Below are 17,693 nucleotides of genomic sequence, written 5' to 3' on the forward strand. Positions count from 1 at the left end.
CCAGTTTGTGTACGGCAAGGACAAATGTACAATATATTCATTGGGTTAAACAGTCTTAACACAATTTAAACAGCTTCTCTAACGTTAATCACAGAATAACTGAGTTGGACTTTAAATTTAATTTATTACAATACCTTTTTAATGTGACAAGAAAAAGTATCTTAAATTGTTTAAACAGATTTGTGTTCATTTTAATTGTATCCAGTCATGAAGGTGTTTTCATTTGTCTGTATATGGTCTGTGTGTTTCAAACATTTCAAAAGAATATTATTCATTTTAAATAGTTGTATTTGCCTTTGTTGCTATTCCTTTTTAAAAAAATGTTTTATCAAAGGGAGAAAATTTAAATAAATAGTGTTTTTTGCTTTTAATATATTAATAAATACCTCAACGGGATAGAAATTAGAAGCAGAAATTTCATAGCAGATATCTCGGATAAACCCTAGCAAATTGACGCCGCTTGAAAATTAGCAAGATCTAATAGAATTTATCTGGCTTCATATGCTAATCTGCAGCTTTTGGGATTTATGGTTAGATACTTCGGAGAACTAGTTTATCCTTGCTAGCTTCTCTAAAGTTGCCTACACCAGCAAGCTAAAGCAAACAAGCTAAGGCTAATTTGTTTATTATTTTTGGTTAATCTGATGCTAGGTTATTTGATAAATGTTGCTCAACTGTCAAAACATGCTGTTAGCCAGTGTAAAACCGTTTTTGAACAAACCAGAAGTTTACTTTAAAAATATGAACAAACTTGGAGCCATAATATCTTAGACTAACTCAGCAATTTTTTTGTTATTGATCAAGTAAACTACATTTGAGTGACAGCCCTTTCCTCTTGCGTCATGTTATTATTGTATCAATACATCTTCTAAACTTAGCACAAGTGAGGCAATAAGACTCAGAATCGGGTTATTATTTTCCCCAAACTCAAATATATTAATAGCCATTCACTTTAAGCCAGGTCTAAAGCCAATTATTGAAGTTACACAAAATTGATTAGCACACATTTGGCGACCAACGGCTGACAAAAAAAAGACGTCGCTCACTCCCAGATAGCAAAACGCCATCTTTAATCAAATCATATAGCCTACTTTCTTTGACGAACATCAAACTAACACCAAAATATAAACGAACGCTACACAAAACTTTTAACGCAAAGGTTAACCTGTTTCTCTTCCACTTTTCACAATAAAACGTTAAGTGATATGCTCTGCAGGTGGTGGGGAGGGGTCCTAAAAATAGTTTACCCGTAAAGGGGGAAGCTGTGGGCGGATACAAAACTTTCGGCCAAGAAACAAACGGCGGTGTTGCGGACACGTTTACAAGGTCAGCAGCAGTGTTTGTATCCATGTCTTTTGTCTTGAATAGCCTCAGACGTGTAGCCTACTGCATTTTCAGACGTGTAGCCTACTTTGATTACATCTCATATCTTTTCCAATGAAGGTATTTTCTGAAAATTGATGGGTCAAAAGGGTCAATATCATGAAAACTCTAAAGGATTGTACAAAGATGCCTTTCTTGTTACAGAATTTTTTCTGGTCTGTCTCAAGAAACATGACAGCATGTGAAACTAGAATATTGTTTTCAAAAATTAATCTTAGCTAAAGGATATCAGGTGGTCAGCAACAGGTGTTTATTTCAGTTCCATTGTTGATCATGTGCGCTTCATGAAAAAAGTACAACGCATTAGAAACAACATTTTTCACAAATAAGACTGTAAAGACTAACATTTGGTTGTCTGCAGTTAGCTAACAGTCTGAGGAGCCTGTGCTATTTTAAGCCTGACAGCTATGTTTGGACCAACAGCTTCATGTTGAGCCGATGGGATAATACAGATAAACAAGGCTTTGTGATGCAAAAATATATCAATGCTGTGTATGTAAACACGATTTAGTCAAATATATCCCTTTCAAAAATACTTGCTTGAACTTTTCCTGTAAGCCCAGCAAAAGAAATTCAGTAGGCTAATAACTGTGTGTTGTGTTAAAGGTAGGTTGGTAATGTATCCAAAAGTATTTTAAATAAATGTGTCTGTTCAGCGATGAAGAACACATTTTTTGTAATTTGTTTGTTTCAAAAATACTTAGTAAAGAGTAAAATAATAACATCCTTGTATTCTTTCTTATATTTCTCTATTTCTTGTTCTCTAGAATTCTTCCCTGGCTCCTCTCTGCAGTGCAACAATGAAGCCGACTGTTATAGCTATGTTGTGTCTCTCCCTGATTTCGGTTCATATTGATTTTTCGCTGGCCAAGAAAAGTGGTGGGTTTGGTGGAAAGATTAATCTCTTTAAGAAGACCCCCAAAACAACCTTTAAAGAGCCCAAACAACCCAAACTAGGAGGCAACCCTCAGCAGCCAGGCAGACCAGGAAGCTACCCCAACCAAGGAGGATACCCCAACCAGGGAGGCTACCCCAACCAAGGAGGCTACCCCAACCAAGGAGGATACCCCAACCAGGGAGGCTACCCCAACCAAGGAGGATACCCCAACCAGGGAGGCTACCCCAACCAAGGAGGCTACCCAAACCGAGGCGGCTACCCAAACCAGGGAGGCTACCCCAACCAAGGAGGACACCCGAACCAGGGAGGCTACCCAAACCAAGGAGGCTACCCCAACCAAGGAGGCTACCCCAACCAAGGAGGATACCCGAACCAAGGAGGCTACCCCAACCAAGGAGGATACCCGAACCAAGGAGGCTACCCAAACCAAAGAGGCTACCCTTCGCATCCTGGTAGTCCAGGAGGCTACCCGAATCAAGGAGGTTACCCCCAACAGCCTGGATACCCAGTTGGGGGCTATCCAGCGGCAGGTTACCCAGCCCAGGGCTACCCATACGGAGGGGGTTATGGTGGTCATGGAGGTTATCCAGGTGGATATATGAACTATAACCCAAACAACAAAATCCCAAGCCCTCACTATGGGGGAAGCTTTGGATATGGGGGCCACGGTGTCGGGGGCGGCTCTCCCTTTTCCCAATCAGTTCAGCAAATGGGCATATATCCCAAAGATCAGTCCAGAGGGTTTGGGCGCAGTGCAGTGATGGCAGCAGCTGGAGGAGCTATGGCAGGAATGGCTCTGGGTTACGGATTAGGAAGGTTCCCTCGTCCTCACTTTGAGTTCCACAGCCCGCAGGAGGAGTATTACTACAACCACTACATGTACAGGAAGTATGGTACAAAGTCTACTGATACAAACGACTACAGCAGGGACTACAAGTACAGCCGACCCCCTGAAACCTATGACAGCTACATGGACTCCTGCATGAAGAGAACAGACATACTTCCTGTGGAGAAGCCAAAGCCAAACAACAAACCAGCTGCCACGACCACAGCTGCAATTACAACCACTACAACTACTGTAACTCCGACAACCGCTTCTCCAGACAATGGCATGGGCAGCAACACAACTCAGAATAACAGCACTGAAGCAAAAAACTCCTCAACTTCTGCACCTTCAACTCCTCACCCTCTAAATAAGTCTGAAGCAAGTTCTGTTCCTCCAGCAGCACAGGTTCTCAAAGAAACTACTACTGATGATGATGATGACACAGTCAGCATTGTGGAGATTGGATACCCAGCACTGATCAATCAGCTGAAGGTCAGGAGATGTGTAGAGATGTACATGGCTTACTCTGAAAAGTATTTGAAGAAAAAGACTGAACCCAGCCCCAGGGATGGGGTGCAGGGACTGGAGATGGGCTGGCAAGGGCCTCTAGCTGTGGTAACAAGTACTATAGTGATGCTACTGAATAGCAACATGCTAATGCTGCTGCATTGAAACCTTCAGTAGCAGTGAATGTGATGGTGAAATATAGAATAAGCTGTACAACAAAGAATGTGTTAAAGTAGTGATGTAATTAAACACCGTAGCTTAGGGATGAAAGTGCCAGTTGGTTGGTCCATCACTTCAATCCAGATTGAAATTATCTCAGCAACTGTTGGACTGGTTTTCATGAAACTTTAGAAGTATATGATAATACGTGGTCCCAAGGCAACCTGGCCAGTGCTCGACTGCTGAAAGTTTCAGGTTCATGACCATATGCTTGTAAAACTGCTGAAATTTGAATAAGTGTCTTCTGAACTTTTTGTTTAGCGCTAATTCGCACATTTATGCATGCTAACATGCTAAAGTTTGTAAACATGTTAGCATGCTAATATAAGTATTTTTCTCAAAGCACATCTAGATGTACGCTTAGTCTTCTTTGGTTTATTTAGTCAAACTGGCCAGTATCTGTGATAAAAGTTTTGGGAAATTATTTTTATACTTGCCTCCCTGTTTTCTTGTATTTAGTGTTCAGTTTCTGAATGTTATCTTGCATTTTAAGCAAGTTAAGTTACTAGTTGCTGATATTGGATTTCAATATACAAGATTTTTTCTAGTTACCAGACAAATGAAAGGAGCACTGCAGGTTTGTTATTGTGAACAGTTTGTATTCTTCTTTTCTTTTTTTTAATCAAACAAGTTTGTTCACTCAGTATTCCAGTGTGTGTTTGGCTCCATGCTGCTGCTAGCAGTGCCTGCCTAGGAACTGATACTACCTTTGACTGTGCCTTATTTCAGTTAAATGTTACTGCTGTTCATTTATTTTTTCCTTGCATTGCATTTTTTCTTCACTATACCATGGGGAATAAAAATGGAACGAAAATCACATAGATCTCGTATATGTAAAAAAAACTCACTATTATTTTGTGTTGATAAGAGCAATAAAAGAATATATTCATATAATAATGCATCATTATTATTGTGTGAATGCCTCTATAGCCATATTGCTTGTTAGTTTGTCATTTCTTTGATGTTATGGGTTTGCAGTATTCTTTATCACAGATGTTTTTTAATGTAAGATTTTAAATGGCCAGCAGGTGGCGACATCTGTATTCATGAATGTACTGTATCTGTTGAGCTCTGTTTTTGCTTTTCAAAGCACCCACAACCTGCTGATTATTTTTTCTTCCGGAGCTTACCTACATCTGTTAAAAGTATTTTCACCTTCTGCTCTTACCACAAAAACTCTACTCTTCCAACCAGCAAATTAAGAGTAAAAAGAGACTACTGGAAGGTACCTCTGTTTCCATCTGTGTCCTTTTGCAAAAGGCATTGAAAATAAAGGAACCTGGCTTTTTCTATAGAGTTGTAGGCTTTCCTGAAATAAGGTATTTGCTAACGTATGATATTAAATAAATCTAGGAAACAAAGAAGTTCACATGGGTTATAACTCCTCTAAACTTCCTTGTAAGGTTTTGTTGTGTTTAATATTTGATTACACCCTGTGGAACTATCACATCAAAAATGATTAAATGTTTATATTATTTATTATTTATTATATTTATATAATATTTATGAAATTTAGAATATCTACTGTCTTGTACTTCAAAAAAGGAAAAGATAACTAGGAAGTTATGGTTTGGTCACTGTCTTTACAATTAAGTTAGATATAAGTGACGTTTAGATTTGGAATAAGTTTAAATGTTGTATTCCAGCAATGCCATGGCACAATACCAACCATTTTAATCCACAACATTGCATGTAATATCACAAGGTTTTGTTTGTGAAATATTAATGAGCAAAGAAAGTATTCTTGTTTAAAAATAAAGGTCATGGAGTTCAAAGTACAGTATGTTCTTTTCATTGTAGGCCTATAGTATAAATGGAACACAATGACAAGTCAATTGTCAAGTAAAACTACTTTATATTTGCCAATATGTAGTCGAGTAAGTGTACTTATTTTCCCACACTTGTTCCATTTAGTAAATGATGACTTGCTCCGTTAGTTTGATTTATTTTCCCCGAATGATGTCACCATCATCATCACATTATTGAGGATGCTGGTAACCCCGCCCACATCAATTGTATCTAGGCGACCCACACCCTTCGCGCCGTCTTACGTCATGTCGTGGGGCAGTTGTCTTCATCCGTTTGCAAACAGACAACGTTTCAACTAGTCTACAACAACATTCAAATGGAAAAGAGTACGCGGGAAACTAAAAGTAAATAGAACGGGAAAAGCGTCCAAACAGTCACAAATTAAGGTAAGGTATTTAAAGTAACTACACCTTCATCATTTAAGCTAAATTAAATGTAGCTACATCGTTTTTACCTACCTCGGACCACCGTAAATGTTTGTATTAAAACTGTAACACTACGCTCTCTTTGTCTTATGAATAATTACACTGGTGGTTAATTTAGTCTGACAGGCGCCATCTTTAAAGGGAATAAAAAGCTGGGCACTGAAACTGGTACATTAAAGTGATAGCACTGACAGTACAAGGTCAATATTAACATCTGTCTACAATATTTATTATAAACAATCCGCTTCCGCATCGCTTTGTCCGGAGCAGTCTTCCCGCGTTTGTTTGGAGTAGGAGGTTGTAGCATCAATATGCATCACGATCCCCGTCATAAAAGCTCGAGGTCTCGTGTCCTGTCACTGCCACACCTGTTTCTTTATTTATCTATTGACTGGCTTGAAAGAGCGATAAAGGCATTCATTTAAGCCATGAAAATGTATAATTTTCTTGTAAATGTGGAAGAATTAAGGGTTTAGAATTATGTTAAAACTACAATTTACCACAAAAAAATAAAAACGCTGACCTTATTTTGTAATTATGACTAGTTCTGAAACCAATATTTATTAATTATCTGGAAATGACATCATCAAGTTCTCTAAAGGACTAAATGCAGATCTCTTTATGATGATACTTCACACATCTGATATCAGGTAAGTAAACATTTGAAAGGACTACAAACTATATACTCTAGACTTTGTACTGTTCATCGATTTGCCATATGACAGGCCCAATATGACAGTTACATTTATATCATTTTACTAACAAATCTTTTTTTATATAAAGACACATGTATATTCTATATATACTCACACACATAGGTGTATCTTGAAGAAATGGATTAATGCTTTCACTCTGTATTGATGATACTGAATTGTTGATAATTAAATTGATATGTTGTACCATGGTGATGTATTGTTACACTAAAGCAGCAAGTATCTCATCATTACTACATTTTTCTCCCTTTTTAATTCTCCTTTTCTCCCCTAGACTGTCCCACAGTGCCAAGATGAAGCTGAGCTCCTTCTCTGTGCTGTGCCTTTCACTTCTTTTTTTTAATACCCATTTGTCCATGGCCAAAAAAGGAGGAAGCGGCGGCTTTAGTAAAGGCTTTGGCTCAAAGAAGACCTCCTGGTCCAACAAAGGCAGCACCAACACTAAAACTAACACAGGCCAGAGAAAAAATCAGGGCTCCAACTCTCAGGGTGGATCTAAACAGCCTGGACAACATAATACAGGAGGCTCCCCGCGTCAGTATCCAGTACAGGGCTCCCAGTATGGAGGGGGTTATGACGGTTATGGTGCTCATGGTGGCAGATATGGAGGTGTTGGAGGTTATCCAGGTGGATACGTGAACCATAATCCTAAAAACAAAATCTTGAGTCCTGGCTATGGTGGCAGCTTTGGTTACGGGGCCAACAGGCCTCGGGGCGGCTCTCCCTTTTCCCAATCAGTTCAGCAAATGGGCATGTACCCCAATGAAAGGTCCAGAGGGTTTGGGCGCAGTGCGGTCATGGCAGCAGGTGGAGGGGCAGTGGCAGGAATGGCTCTGGGCTACGGTTTAGGAAGGTTCCAGCGTCCTCACTTCCACTTCCGCAATTCCCAGGAAGAGTATTTCTACAACCACTACATGTACAGAAATTATGGTACAAAGTCTACAGATACCAATGACTACAGCAGGGACTACAAGTACAGCCAACCCCTTGAAACCTATGGCAGCTACATGGACTCCTGCATGAAGAGGCCAGACATACTTCCTGCAGAGAATCCAAAGCCAACCAAAAAAACAGCAGCCATGATTCCAGACACTGGCATGAGTAGCAACACAACAGAAACAAACAACACTGATGCAGAAATACCCTTGACCTCTGAAGCTTCAGCTCAACGGCCTCTAAATCAGCCTGTAGCCTTTCCTTTACCTCAAGCTACACCGGTTCCGGAAAAAACTGCTTCTAATGATGATGATGATGATGATGACACAGTCAGCATTGTGGCGATCGGATACCCTGCACTGATCAATCAGCTGAAGGTCAGGAGATGTGTAGAGATGTACATGGTTTACTCTGAAAAGTATCTGAAGAAAAAGACTGAACCCAGCCCCGGGGATGGAGTGCAGGGACTGGAGATGGGCTGGCAAGGGCCTCTAGCTGTGGTCACAAGTACTATACTGATGCTACTGAATAGCAACATGCTAACACTGCTGCACTGAGGCCTTTATTAACAGGGAAAGTGATAAAGAAATCGAGTTGATGGTATAAGAGTGGATAGAGGGACCTGTCACCTTTATAGGATTCTCTCATTTCCCATAGCCACATGGAGGCCATTTTCCTCTGATGTCACTCTCAGGGTGGGAAGCTCAAATGCTTTTATGATGCCTGACTGCTGTGTTCCAGGTTTTAAGTCATTTAAAAGTAGGGTATTTGACAATAGTTTTAAATTCACTGCTTCCCCTTTAAGTGAAAAGAGAATGGAGCTACATTGGGCCATATTTCAAAGTAGAACATCATATTTGATAACCCATTAAAAATGGCTAACATTAGCATTCAACCAATTCCTAGCTAACATTTAGTTTGCTAGGAAGTAAATCCCTAGTTGTGTTTTACTATAAATGTATTACTGACGCCATTCCTATTGTATTGTGTAACACTACCAAATGGTAGTGCTAGCTTTAAGCCACTTCCTAGTTATGGGTAATATTAGCTAGTAAGTGGCTGAAAGGCTAAAACATTAGCTGTTGTCTCACTGTAGCTTGTAGTTAATTAAATCTGATGTTATAACTTGAATTATGGCCCTATCTTCCTCCGGATTTTCAGTTACCATTGACTTTTCAGTTGCAGATCATTCAAAAAGTGAAATGCTAATGATTTTCTATTATTCTAATGTCTAATGTGTTGGTAGTTTTTTTCGGAGCCTCTCCTTCCTCCTGAAACGAACAAGCCGTTTTGTCGTTCGAAGGTTTGACTGTAGCCATGATTGGCTGACAGTATTTGGAGTGACTGCATAGCCCCTCCCCCACGTGGGAGCGCACACGTGTCCGGCCGCACTGCACTGTCACTCCAGTTGTAGAAAACATGGCTGCTCTAGGATCGGTTATTCGGCCTTATATGCACAAGCCAGAAACGCCAGGAGGTGTCGGAATGGTAATTTGAAATCTTGACAACGACTTGACTACAAGCTAGAATGAGGTGAATGAGGATTGGTCGATTTCAGCATGGAAGCTGAAAGCAAGGTTCTACGTAGAAACCTGCAGCTGTTCTGAACGGCCCATTTCAGAGGCGACCTTTTTAAACATGTCATTCTGGTAAAACACGGAATTATGCAGTTTTCACTTTTTCACTGTGAACAATAAACAACCAAACATGTGAAACACATGCAAAATATGAGGACATCCATTTAAAAGATACGGCCCCTTTAAAACATTACAGCTCCCCCACACACACCTGAGCGTGAGGTCAAAGGAATATGGTCAATTGTTTATTTCTAACCTGTCATGTGTTTTTTTTCGAGCATTTTATCCTCATAATTGAGCTCGACAGGCACCAAAAATCTGGCATGGACTGTTTAGCAAGTTTGAAATATTTATTAATATATGAAGGAAAGAAAAGGGATGGTCAGACTGCAGAGGCAGAGTGTTGTAATTAAATGCACTTCCTCTTTCCTCTTCTGATAGGTTGAGTGTCCATTAACTGTAGACAACAATCTTTCAAATCGAATAAGGATGAAATGAAACATGCTCTCTGGCCAGGCTCATGCTGTGTGTTGGTTTAAATTATGTTTTTTTATGTGAAAAATATTCAGGAAGCTGGCGAGGTTCTTTGTGTTTATTGTCTCTCTTTGTGTTTCTGGGGTCGGTACAGTCCCTGTCATGGTGCTGATCTGTGTAGACTGCTTTGCAATGTTGGACACGTGTGATAGGATCATATTAACTCCAGTTAAGGTTGCTGTTAATGAAGGGCTGTCTGATTCAAGGATATATGAAAGAGTCTGAAAACAGTAAATACTAATCCAAATGTAGTCTAACATTCCTATTAATCTAGTACTACAAATATCAGTACATGTTTTACATTATAAGCATGACTGAGTTAGTGTTTGTAATGGATCATATCTACTTCTTAATATCTTAAAACACTGTTGGACTTTCATCATATAAGGAAAACTAAAAGACATAAACTCAAACATCCAAAATGTATAACTATATGTGCTGGGACATATTCTATTTTGATGAACAGACAATAATATGCATGCTTTAATCCTAACACTCCTTACATTATTCACTCTGGAATCAATGCAAAGCAAAGCAAGTCTTTCTGAATATCCTTGTTGTCTTAACATCTTCCTTGTGTACTGCCATTTCTTCGTACAGTGTTGTATATATCCTGATATCTTTTTCTATATGTGCCTCCCTCCTCTTTTCTATCTGATGTGTTGCCTCCCTCTACGCTGTCTGGGGCAGATTGTGATTGCAGAAGTGCTCTTAATACGTTAAACCCCCTGATGGACTGAGTCTGAAATGAATCATTATCAGAGAGCTGTACAATACTATTTCTTATCACAGAAGCTGATGAGAAAACTATTTATAGGTACTCTCTGGAGTTTGGAAACTAATTTAGATTTAAAGAGCAGCTCCAGTCATGTTTTAAAGCATAAATTGTGTCTGCTAAGTTTTTGTCTGCAGAATACGTCTAACTACCTTGTAAAAATCCTCCTAAGGCATCTCCTCCTTGTCCTTCATTAAACATTCCTGAATCTGCTGTCCCACTATGCAAATTCTAACTGGTTCTGGAATGTTCAGCTTCTCCTTTGGTAAAATTACAGCCGAAAACTAAACACGTCTCTGCCATCGTTTAGTGGCATCTTGTTGAAACTTAGCTAGCTTGAAATGTTGTCATTAGTAGTAGTAACGTAAGTAGTCAGTTGTGAGTTTGCAAAAATGACAATGAAGGTTACAGCTGGCTTGCATATCACCGAAGTGGTTGCCATAGGTACGTTATGATATGCATAGCGCCACCCCGTCCATTAACGGGCTTCCTTAGATTTGTGACATCACAAACCCTGCCAATCTGAAAACGTGTTGTTGGTTCACTGCAGTTTAAAAGCAGACAGGCCCAGCCATGGAGATGACTGCTGATGTTGTCCCTGATATGTCTTGTAGCATATGGAAAACACCACAAGGTTAAACACTTGATTTTCACTGAAGGAGGTCTTTAAGATATCTTCACATTTTTCACACCTAACACATTTCAGAATTCTTTTGACATTGTCATTCTCTAAGACCCAGTTTTTAAGTGAAACATGTAGGATTATTTGTACCTACTGAATGTTCACATAGATGCAATAGCCAACTTTGTTGACTGCCTTGCACTCAGCTAAAACCCTAATGCCTCTTGGTTTGTCCATTAAGAGAGCCCACATGACTTTTCATTTCACTGCCAACAAATACACACAATTACAGTAAACACTTTTTATAGTTGATCACAGAACAATCTCTTCCTAGAAGTGATTAAAAACCCAAAGTGTACATTTAATGTGTGGTTATATGTAGCATACATTATCTCTTGTCTGACTTTGAATGTATTTTAAGTTTTACTGCTGTACTGTGACACATCTCATGTTCCAAGCTGATGTAGCTGGGTTGACTCGCACTTCTTCATTGTCTTGGCTAATAAAAGTACAAACTTTAATGATTTGCATTTGGAAATTTGTTTTTTATTACTCTTAGAATTGGGTGTGGACGTATGTAGTGGAATAAAACAGACAATATAACATGGTATATGATAAAGTAGTATAAGTATAAATAGCTGGCGAAGAAAATACTCCAGAAACTACCTCAATTCCAATTGACAATTTCCATCCAAAATATTAATTTAATAATGGAAAAAAAGGAAATTTGATTTGTAATAAACTTTTATCACTGACTTGATTGTATACAACAGGTGAACTAAAGCTCTGAGTATACTGTTAAGTAGCACACAGACAGTGGCAACATCTCATGTAATGAATAACAACACGACAGCTGTGTCAACACATCTCTGTGTTTGAGGTCTGTGCCGGTAATGAAGCATGATGATTGAATGTGAGAGGTTCTGATAACATGCTGCTTGTTACCATAACAGCAGGTGAAAGATGATTCAATCTAAAGCAGAGGTTCCCAAACTCTCAACATGTTTTACTGTATTATTATTATTATTACATGTATGTTGTTAACAAAATGTTCTAAGCACTACTTTCCACTGCAGACACCACCAATGTAACTGTAAAAAAGCCACCTCTTAAGCAATGCTCTTAGCTACCACCGGGTGGAGCTTGCAGAACCACAGGTGGTACAGGTACCAGTTTGGGAATCCCTGCTGTAGAGGACAACGAGGAGGTGAACCTGAGCTGGGTGTGATCTGATCAGCTGTGATCTCATGAGGATAACACCAATGTGTGAGTTTGCAGGCTGTTAAATGTCAGCTGACAGGCTGAGTCATGTTGCACCCCCACACCCCGTTGATGCAATTTACTGTTTCAGTCACATTAACAGGATGAACACACACAAACTGCCAAACCAGCACCTTACTACCAGAAGGTGCTGTGTTTGGAAAAAAACATCTCATAGTTCCAGCATGTAGTGATTTATTTGTTTATAATAACTGCAATCTACATTATTGTCTGCACTATTGTTAAGGCCTTTCTTTGGGCTCAGAGTAACTGACAGCATTTTCACTTTATTCTGAATTGTTACGAATCAAACAATCAAATGATAATCATAATTTTCTTCCCCAATACAAAACTGTCAACATGAATTTCAACTCAGCCAACTACAACAGTAGAACCCTATTTTGTACATAAATGCATAAGAAATAAAATATATTATTGTACATTGAGTACTTAATACTCAAATACATTTTCCTGTTTATATTTACATTCTTTTACTTTTATGTAATATGTAGGACTTTTACTTTTAACAACATAGTGTTGTGTTTGTACTTGATTTTGATTTGAATACTTCACATTCTCCTCGGGATACATTTTGAGACGTTTGATCACCGGGGCCCAGTGGTGCAAAAGTAATCTGATTTTGGATTTTTATCTGGATCTGAATTAAACATGCTGTTGGCACTTAAGGACAGTCCCTTCGATGGTTTGACTCCCTCCAAGATCGATCTGCCTCTGTTAGGGTTGATACAGTGCCCTCTCCCTCTGTACTCATCTCCTGTGGAGTGCCACAAGGCTCCATATTAGGGCCTTTATTATTTTTCTTATACAGTATAAGCTTTCTCTGGGTTCTATAACCTATAAACGTAATTTCTCCGACCATTGTTATGCCAAAGACACCGAGATGTACCTCCCACTGAAACCCTTTTGTCCATGCACACAAAAAGTATCCAACCACAATCACTACTCCCTGTTACTGAATGTAAAGTCTCACACAATTAATGATGTTATCTTGATTATGGTTTATAAATGTTGAGGGGAAAAAGGATGAGCTTCTTCCATATTAGATTACATGCTACATTACTTTGGTCAAAGCTTGCTGTTTTTAAATGTGCTACGTAAAGAAACTGATTTGTCTTGACTTTGACTGAACCCTCAGAATGTGCTGTTGAAAACTTATGAGTACGGTTAGGGTAACTTTAATGTATAATTATAATGGGATCTGGGTTGGGTCCTATCCATTTACCACAGGTCCAAGGCCTGTGTACCACATTATTATGAATCTTTGTTTACTTTTATTGATTTGCATGTAAAGAATTTTAAAAAGAAGTGGAAGATTTATTGTCTTATTATGATTATTTTTGTCTCTTTAAATGCAAACTAAAAGTGACCCTCAGCTGGCTATTTCCCCTGTTGCTATTTACATTGTGTGTAGCCTGCACTGTTATAGTTTAGTAAGTCCAATTTAGAGGTCTGGTAATCCGGATAAGGAGATCTTGAAAGTGTGTATTTGGATCAGGGGTCAATATAATGGCCCTTAAAAAATGGTGCAAAAGTGAGATGCGTAAGCTGATCTCTCCTGGACAGCAACATAAAGAATCTCAAAATCATTCTGATCTATCAAGTGGATAATTCACCTTTTTTATTTGTTATATAACGGCCTTGTATGCGGTAATACAGTTCAACACAAATCTTTGTTCTTCATTCTTTTTGTTTACATAAACATAAATAAAAGTCTACAAAATGGCATCAAATGAGTACATTAAATAGGTTAATATACACACACAAGCAATGTACTCAAAAGCATGAAAAAGCATGAATAAAATATAATTAATGAGTAAGAATACTGACAAATGGCATTATCATACTGTATTTAGCTGCTCTGGCCCTGACGTTACTTCTTGAGGTAGGCTTAGCATAATTACACATTAAATGTATTCCTATATTTACAAGAGGATTATGGAGAATAGATAAAATCATTATAAATAATAACCACTACTTTCATAAAAAGTATAAAAACACTGGCCACATTAAGAGGAGGAATGATGGTGTGGGGAACTGTGCAGTTATTCATCGAGCTTAGAGTGCTTCTCTTTATTCTTTATCACCTGCTCTCACACTGTCATGCTGTAGAGGTTAAAGGTCAAGCTCTTCTTCCTGTCTTCGTGGAGGGTCAGTGAAGTGTCGAGGGAATAAACTGGCCACAGTTTTTCTGCATTCAAGGGTTAAATTTTCAGTCACACTGGACTTTAAACCAAAAACAGTTCTGTTTTCTGTCAGGTTGTGGGTTATTTTTGGCCAGGGGCTTGGGCTGTGTCTCTGGCTTTGTGTCCATTTCTACATGAGCGTCGCCCAGTGTCCGATCAGCAGGGACATCAGGGAGCCGATCACAACAATGATGCTGTTGTAGATGGGGCCGCTTGATGCTCCGGCATAGTACTCCATGTCTCCAGAGCCCTCTTGCTCATATCCAGGTCTAGGTCCGTAACCACCTCCATATCGTGGATGGCCATACCCCCCACCAAACCCTCCATACCCTCCACCATAACCTCCGTACCCTCCACCATAACCTCCGTACCCTCCACCATACCCTCCATACCCTCCACCATACCCGGGCCGGCTCAGGGCAGACCCCAGCATTGCTCCTCCAACGGCGCCTGCTGCAGCTGCCCCTGCGACTTTCCCTGCACTGGGACCGCTGCTTTGCACAGGTCTGTAGGCCTGACCTCCACCCCCACCCCAGCCTCTACTGAAGCCTCCTCCTCCACCTCGACCAAAGCCACCACCTCCTCGACCACCACGCCGGGCCTCAGAGTCGGGCACCAGTGAGGCGAGGAGCAGCAGACAAAGGGCAACTGTGAGGGGCTGCTGCAGGCCAGACATGATGTTTATATCCTGTCAAAATAAGACAAAGAAACATGATTATGAGATATAAAGACAACCACAGGATAAAGGCTGCATTAAAAACAGGTGCAAGAGGTAAAAAAGATAATCTAATATATAAATAAACATGAAAAGATGGAGTATAAATGTTCTGAGTACAAGTAACCCAAATCGTAGTTATCCTGGGTCCTAAAGGAACACAGTGTTCATAAATAGAGTGAGGAGATGTTCTCACGGCAGCTTTGGCTCTGCGTCGTGTTATTTTTACGTTGCTGATGAGTTAAGAGCAGTACGGATCACAGGTCTTAATCTGGCTTTGAGAAACACATTTTACACAAGCAGCATCACAATCTATCACTGCAGCTGACCTGGGATCAGATTGCTTCTATAATCTCTAATGCCAGTCCATCTGTTAGATCTGCTATAAGATCTCTGTGGACCTGCAGCATTAAACATACTGGCAGCAGTGGGTGACTCTTTGTTAAATAAAAAACAAAAATTAAATTAAATAAAGTTTTAAAAAATATATATTTTTAAACCTGCCTTAACTACAAATAAAGTATGTAAGTTATATAATTATGGTGTTCTTTAATATTTTATGTGTTCACAATATAAAATATACACAGTACACACTTTACAGTTGTTATATCTTAGTATAAAATGTTTATCGTCATTATGTAAATCTAAAAGGATATGATGGGACTTGAAATGTAAACGCCTACATCTAAATATACTAAAAATAATAAATACAAATAGTTATATCAATATAATGATATATACGTAAATGGACATTTTTCGACAGTATTTTTGTAACACATGATTACAAAATATTTGGATTAAATGCAGCAGTGGAAAGTAATTTACATAAAATACATTGTTAAGTAAATTGTACTTTAGTGCAAATTAGAGATATATTAAGATGACAAAATATATATAATTTATTAGAAAATATGATGCTAAATATTATAGTACTGAGCAGCATCAAACAGTTAAAAGTGTGTTCACTGTAACCAGCTGCGACACTAAAGGTACCTACATATTAATCCATCATTAACAGTATAATAAAAGTACATTTTGTTTTGAAAAATATTTGGCAAATATCGGTATAGTTTTACTTGTTATGGAGTACTAGTAAAACATTAAGGTAGATAAATTACCTGAATACTTATTCTGCCACTGACAACTCCCGACGATGATGCTGTAAGCAGCATGACATCATTTTCTCTGCCGTCAACAAACTGTCAGTCTAATCTGTGTCCTCCTCTCAGATGAGTTCAGCTATAATTACTCTGGGTCACTGGGAATAATCCAGTCACTTTTAGATTACAGCTACAAACTCACTTACAAGATAGCTAACACACTTTATGATTAAATTTGATGCCATTTTATTGGTTGTTTTTCTGTGTATTATCACCAATTGTGCTTTCTTGAGATCGGCTATGATTTGTGCAGCAGATTAGAAATTCAACATCACACCTACAAGAAGAGAAATTCATTCACAAAAACAACAGAGAAAAATCAGGACCATCGTCCAAACCTGCTGGCATGATGTGTTGCCAAAAGGACAATTATGTTTATGAGGTCGTTAAGAAATAACACTTACACAAAAAATGTGATTAACAATATAAGAATAAAACGCCTGACAAAAGCCTTAAATATATTTTGGTTACATTTCTTAAAGCCTGAATAATTAGGACATGAATCAGTGTTTTTTTCAGATAGTCTTATTATTACAAAGTAAATATGTTTCCGTCATTAAATTATGAATTCTGTTGCATCTGATTTTTGTGTACGCCGCACTCTGGTCCTGGCTTGTAAGAATTTATGTCTATAGTTCAAAGCAATACGAAAGAAATAAATCATCAATTGTAAACAAAATGATCTTAGAGAAAAACAGACTCACCTGTTGAATGGATGTTAAGATGATGAATCCTCCTCTGTCAGTAGTTGGGATCGTGTGTTTGCAGCTCAGACTCCTCCGTCACTAAGAAGTGTGTTTCAAGGCCAACCTGCTGTCCTACAGACGTCTCTGTCAGGTGGATCACACCGTCTCACACCTGCTCATTGGCTGAATGAACAGTAAGCTGCTGTAACCGCCGCATCACACATAAATACCTGTGAGAGCATGTTTCTAATTTAACCTGCATTACTCAACCTCCCGCTGAGTGGAACGTTCAGAACACTTAACAAGCTCTCCAGAAGCTTCTACTACAGCTCGTCTTAAATTATCCAACCAGACCTAAACATCATTATATAAGCTGCGACAGGAGGCCTTTGACCCGGTGACCTGGACGTACAGAAGGAGATTACACATATATTTATGTTCATC

General features: G+C 38.9%; 2 protein-coding genes across 2 annotated transcripts; both read left to right on the top strand.

The window, feature by feature from the left end:
* Positions 1-1,298: 1,298 nt before the first annotated feature.
* LOC138610667 (uncharacterized) lies at positions 1,299-4,397 on the top strand. The gene is made up of 2 exons (XM_069683466.1): positions 1,299-1,326; positions 2,151-4,397. Exon 2 carries the CDS (start codon positions 2,184-2,186, stop codon positions 3,777-3,779), a length of 1,596 nt encoding a protein of 531 aa, XP_069539567.1. The 5' UTR covers positions 1,299-1,326; positions 2,151-2,183; the 3' UTR covers positions 3,780-4,397.
* A 2,739-nt stretch (positions 4,398-7,136) lies between these two features.
* Positions 7,137-8,273, top strand: prnpb (prion protein b). Its single transcript, XM_069682421.1, has one exon. It carries the CDS (start codon positions 7,137-7,139, stop codon positions 8,271-8,273), a length of 1,137 nt encoding a protein of 378 aa, XP_069538522.1.
* The last annotated feature ends 9,420 nt before the right edge of the window (positions 8,274-17,693 follow it).

The sequence above is a fragment of the Semicossyphus pulcher genome, unplaced genomic scaffold (assembly GCF_022749685.1).
Source record: "Semicossyphus pulcher isolate SPU_LCO1_2020_fin unplaced genomic scaffold, fSemPul1.0.p SCAF_6, whole genome shotgun sequence".
Lineage (NCBI taxonomy): Eukaryota > Metazoa > Chordata > Actinopteri > Labriformes > Labridae > Semicossyphus > Semicossyphus pulcher.

What these genes read in the sequence shown, in the direction of transcription:
- LOC138610667 (XM_069683466.1), top strand. Translation starts at nt 2,184, where the DNA reads ATGAAGCCGACTGTTATAGCTATGTTGTGTCTCTCCCTGATTTCGGTT.
- prnpb (XM_069682421.1), top strand. Translation starts at nt 7,137, where the DNA reads ATGGCCAAAAAAGGAGGAAGCGGCGGCTTTAGTAAAGGCTTTGGCTCA.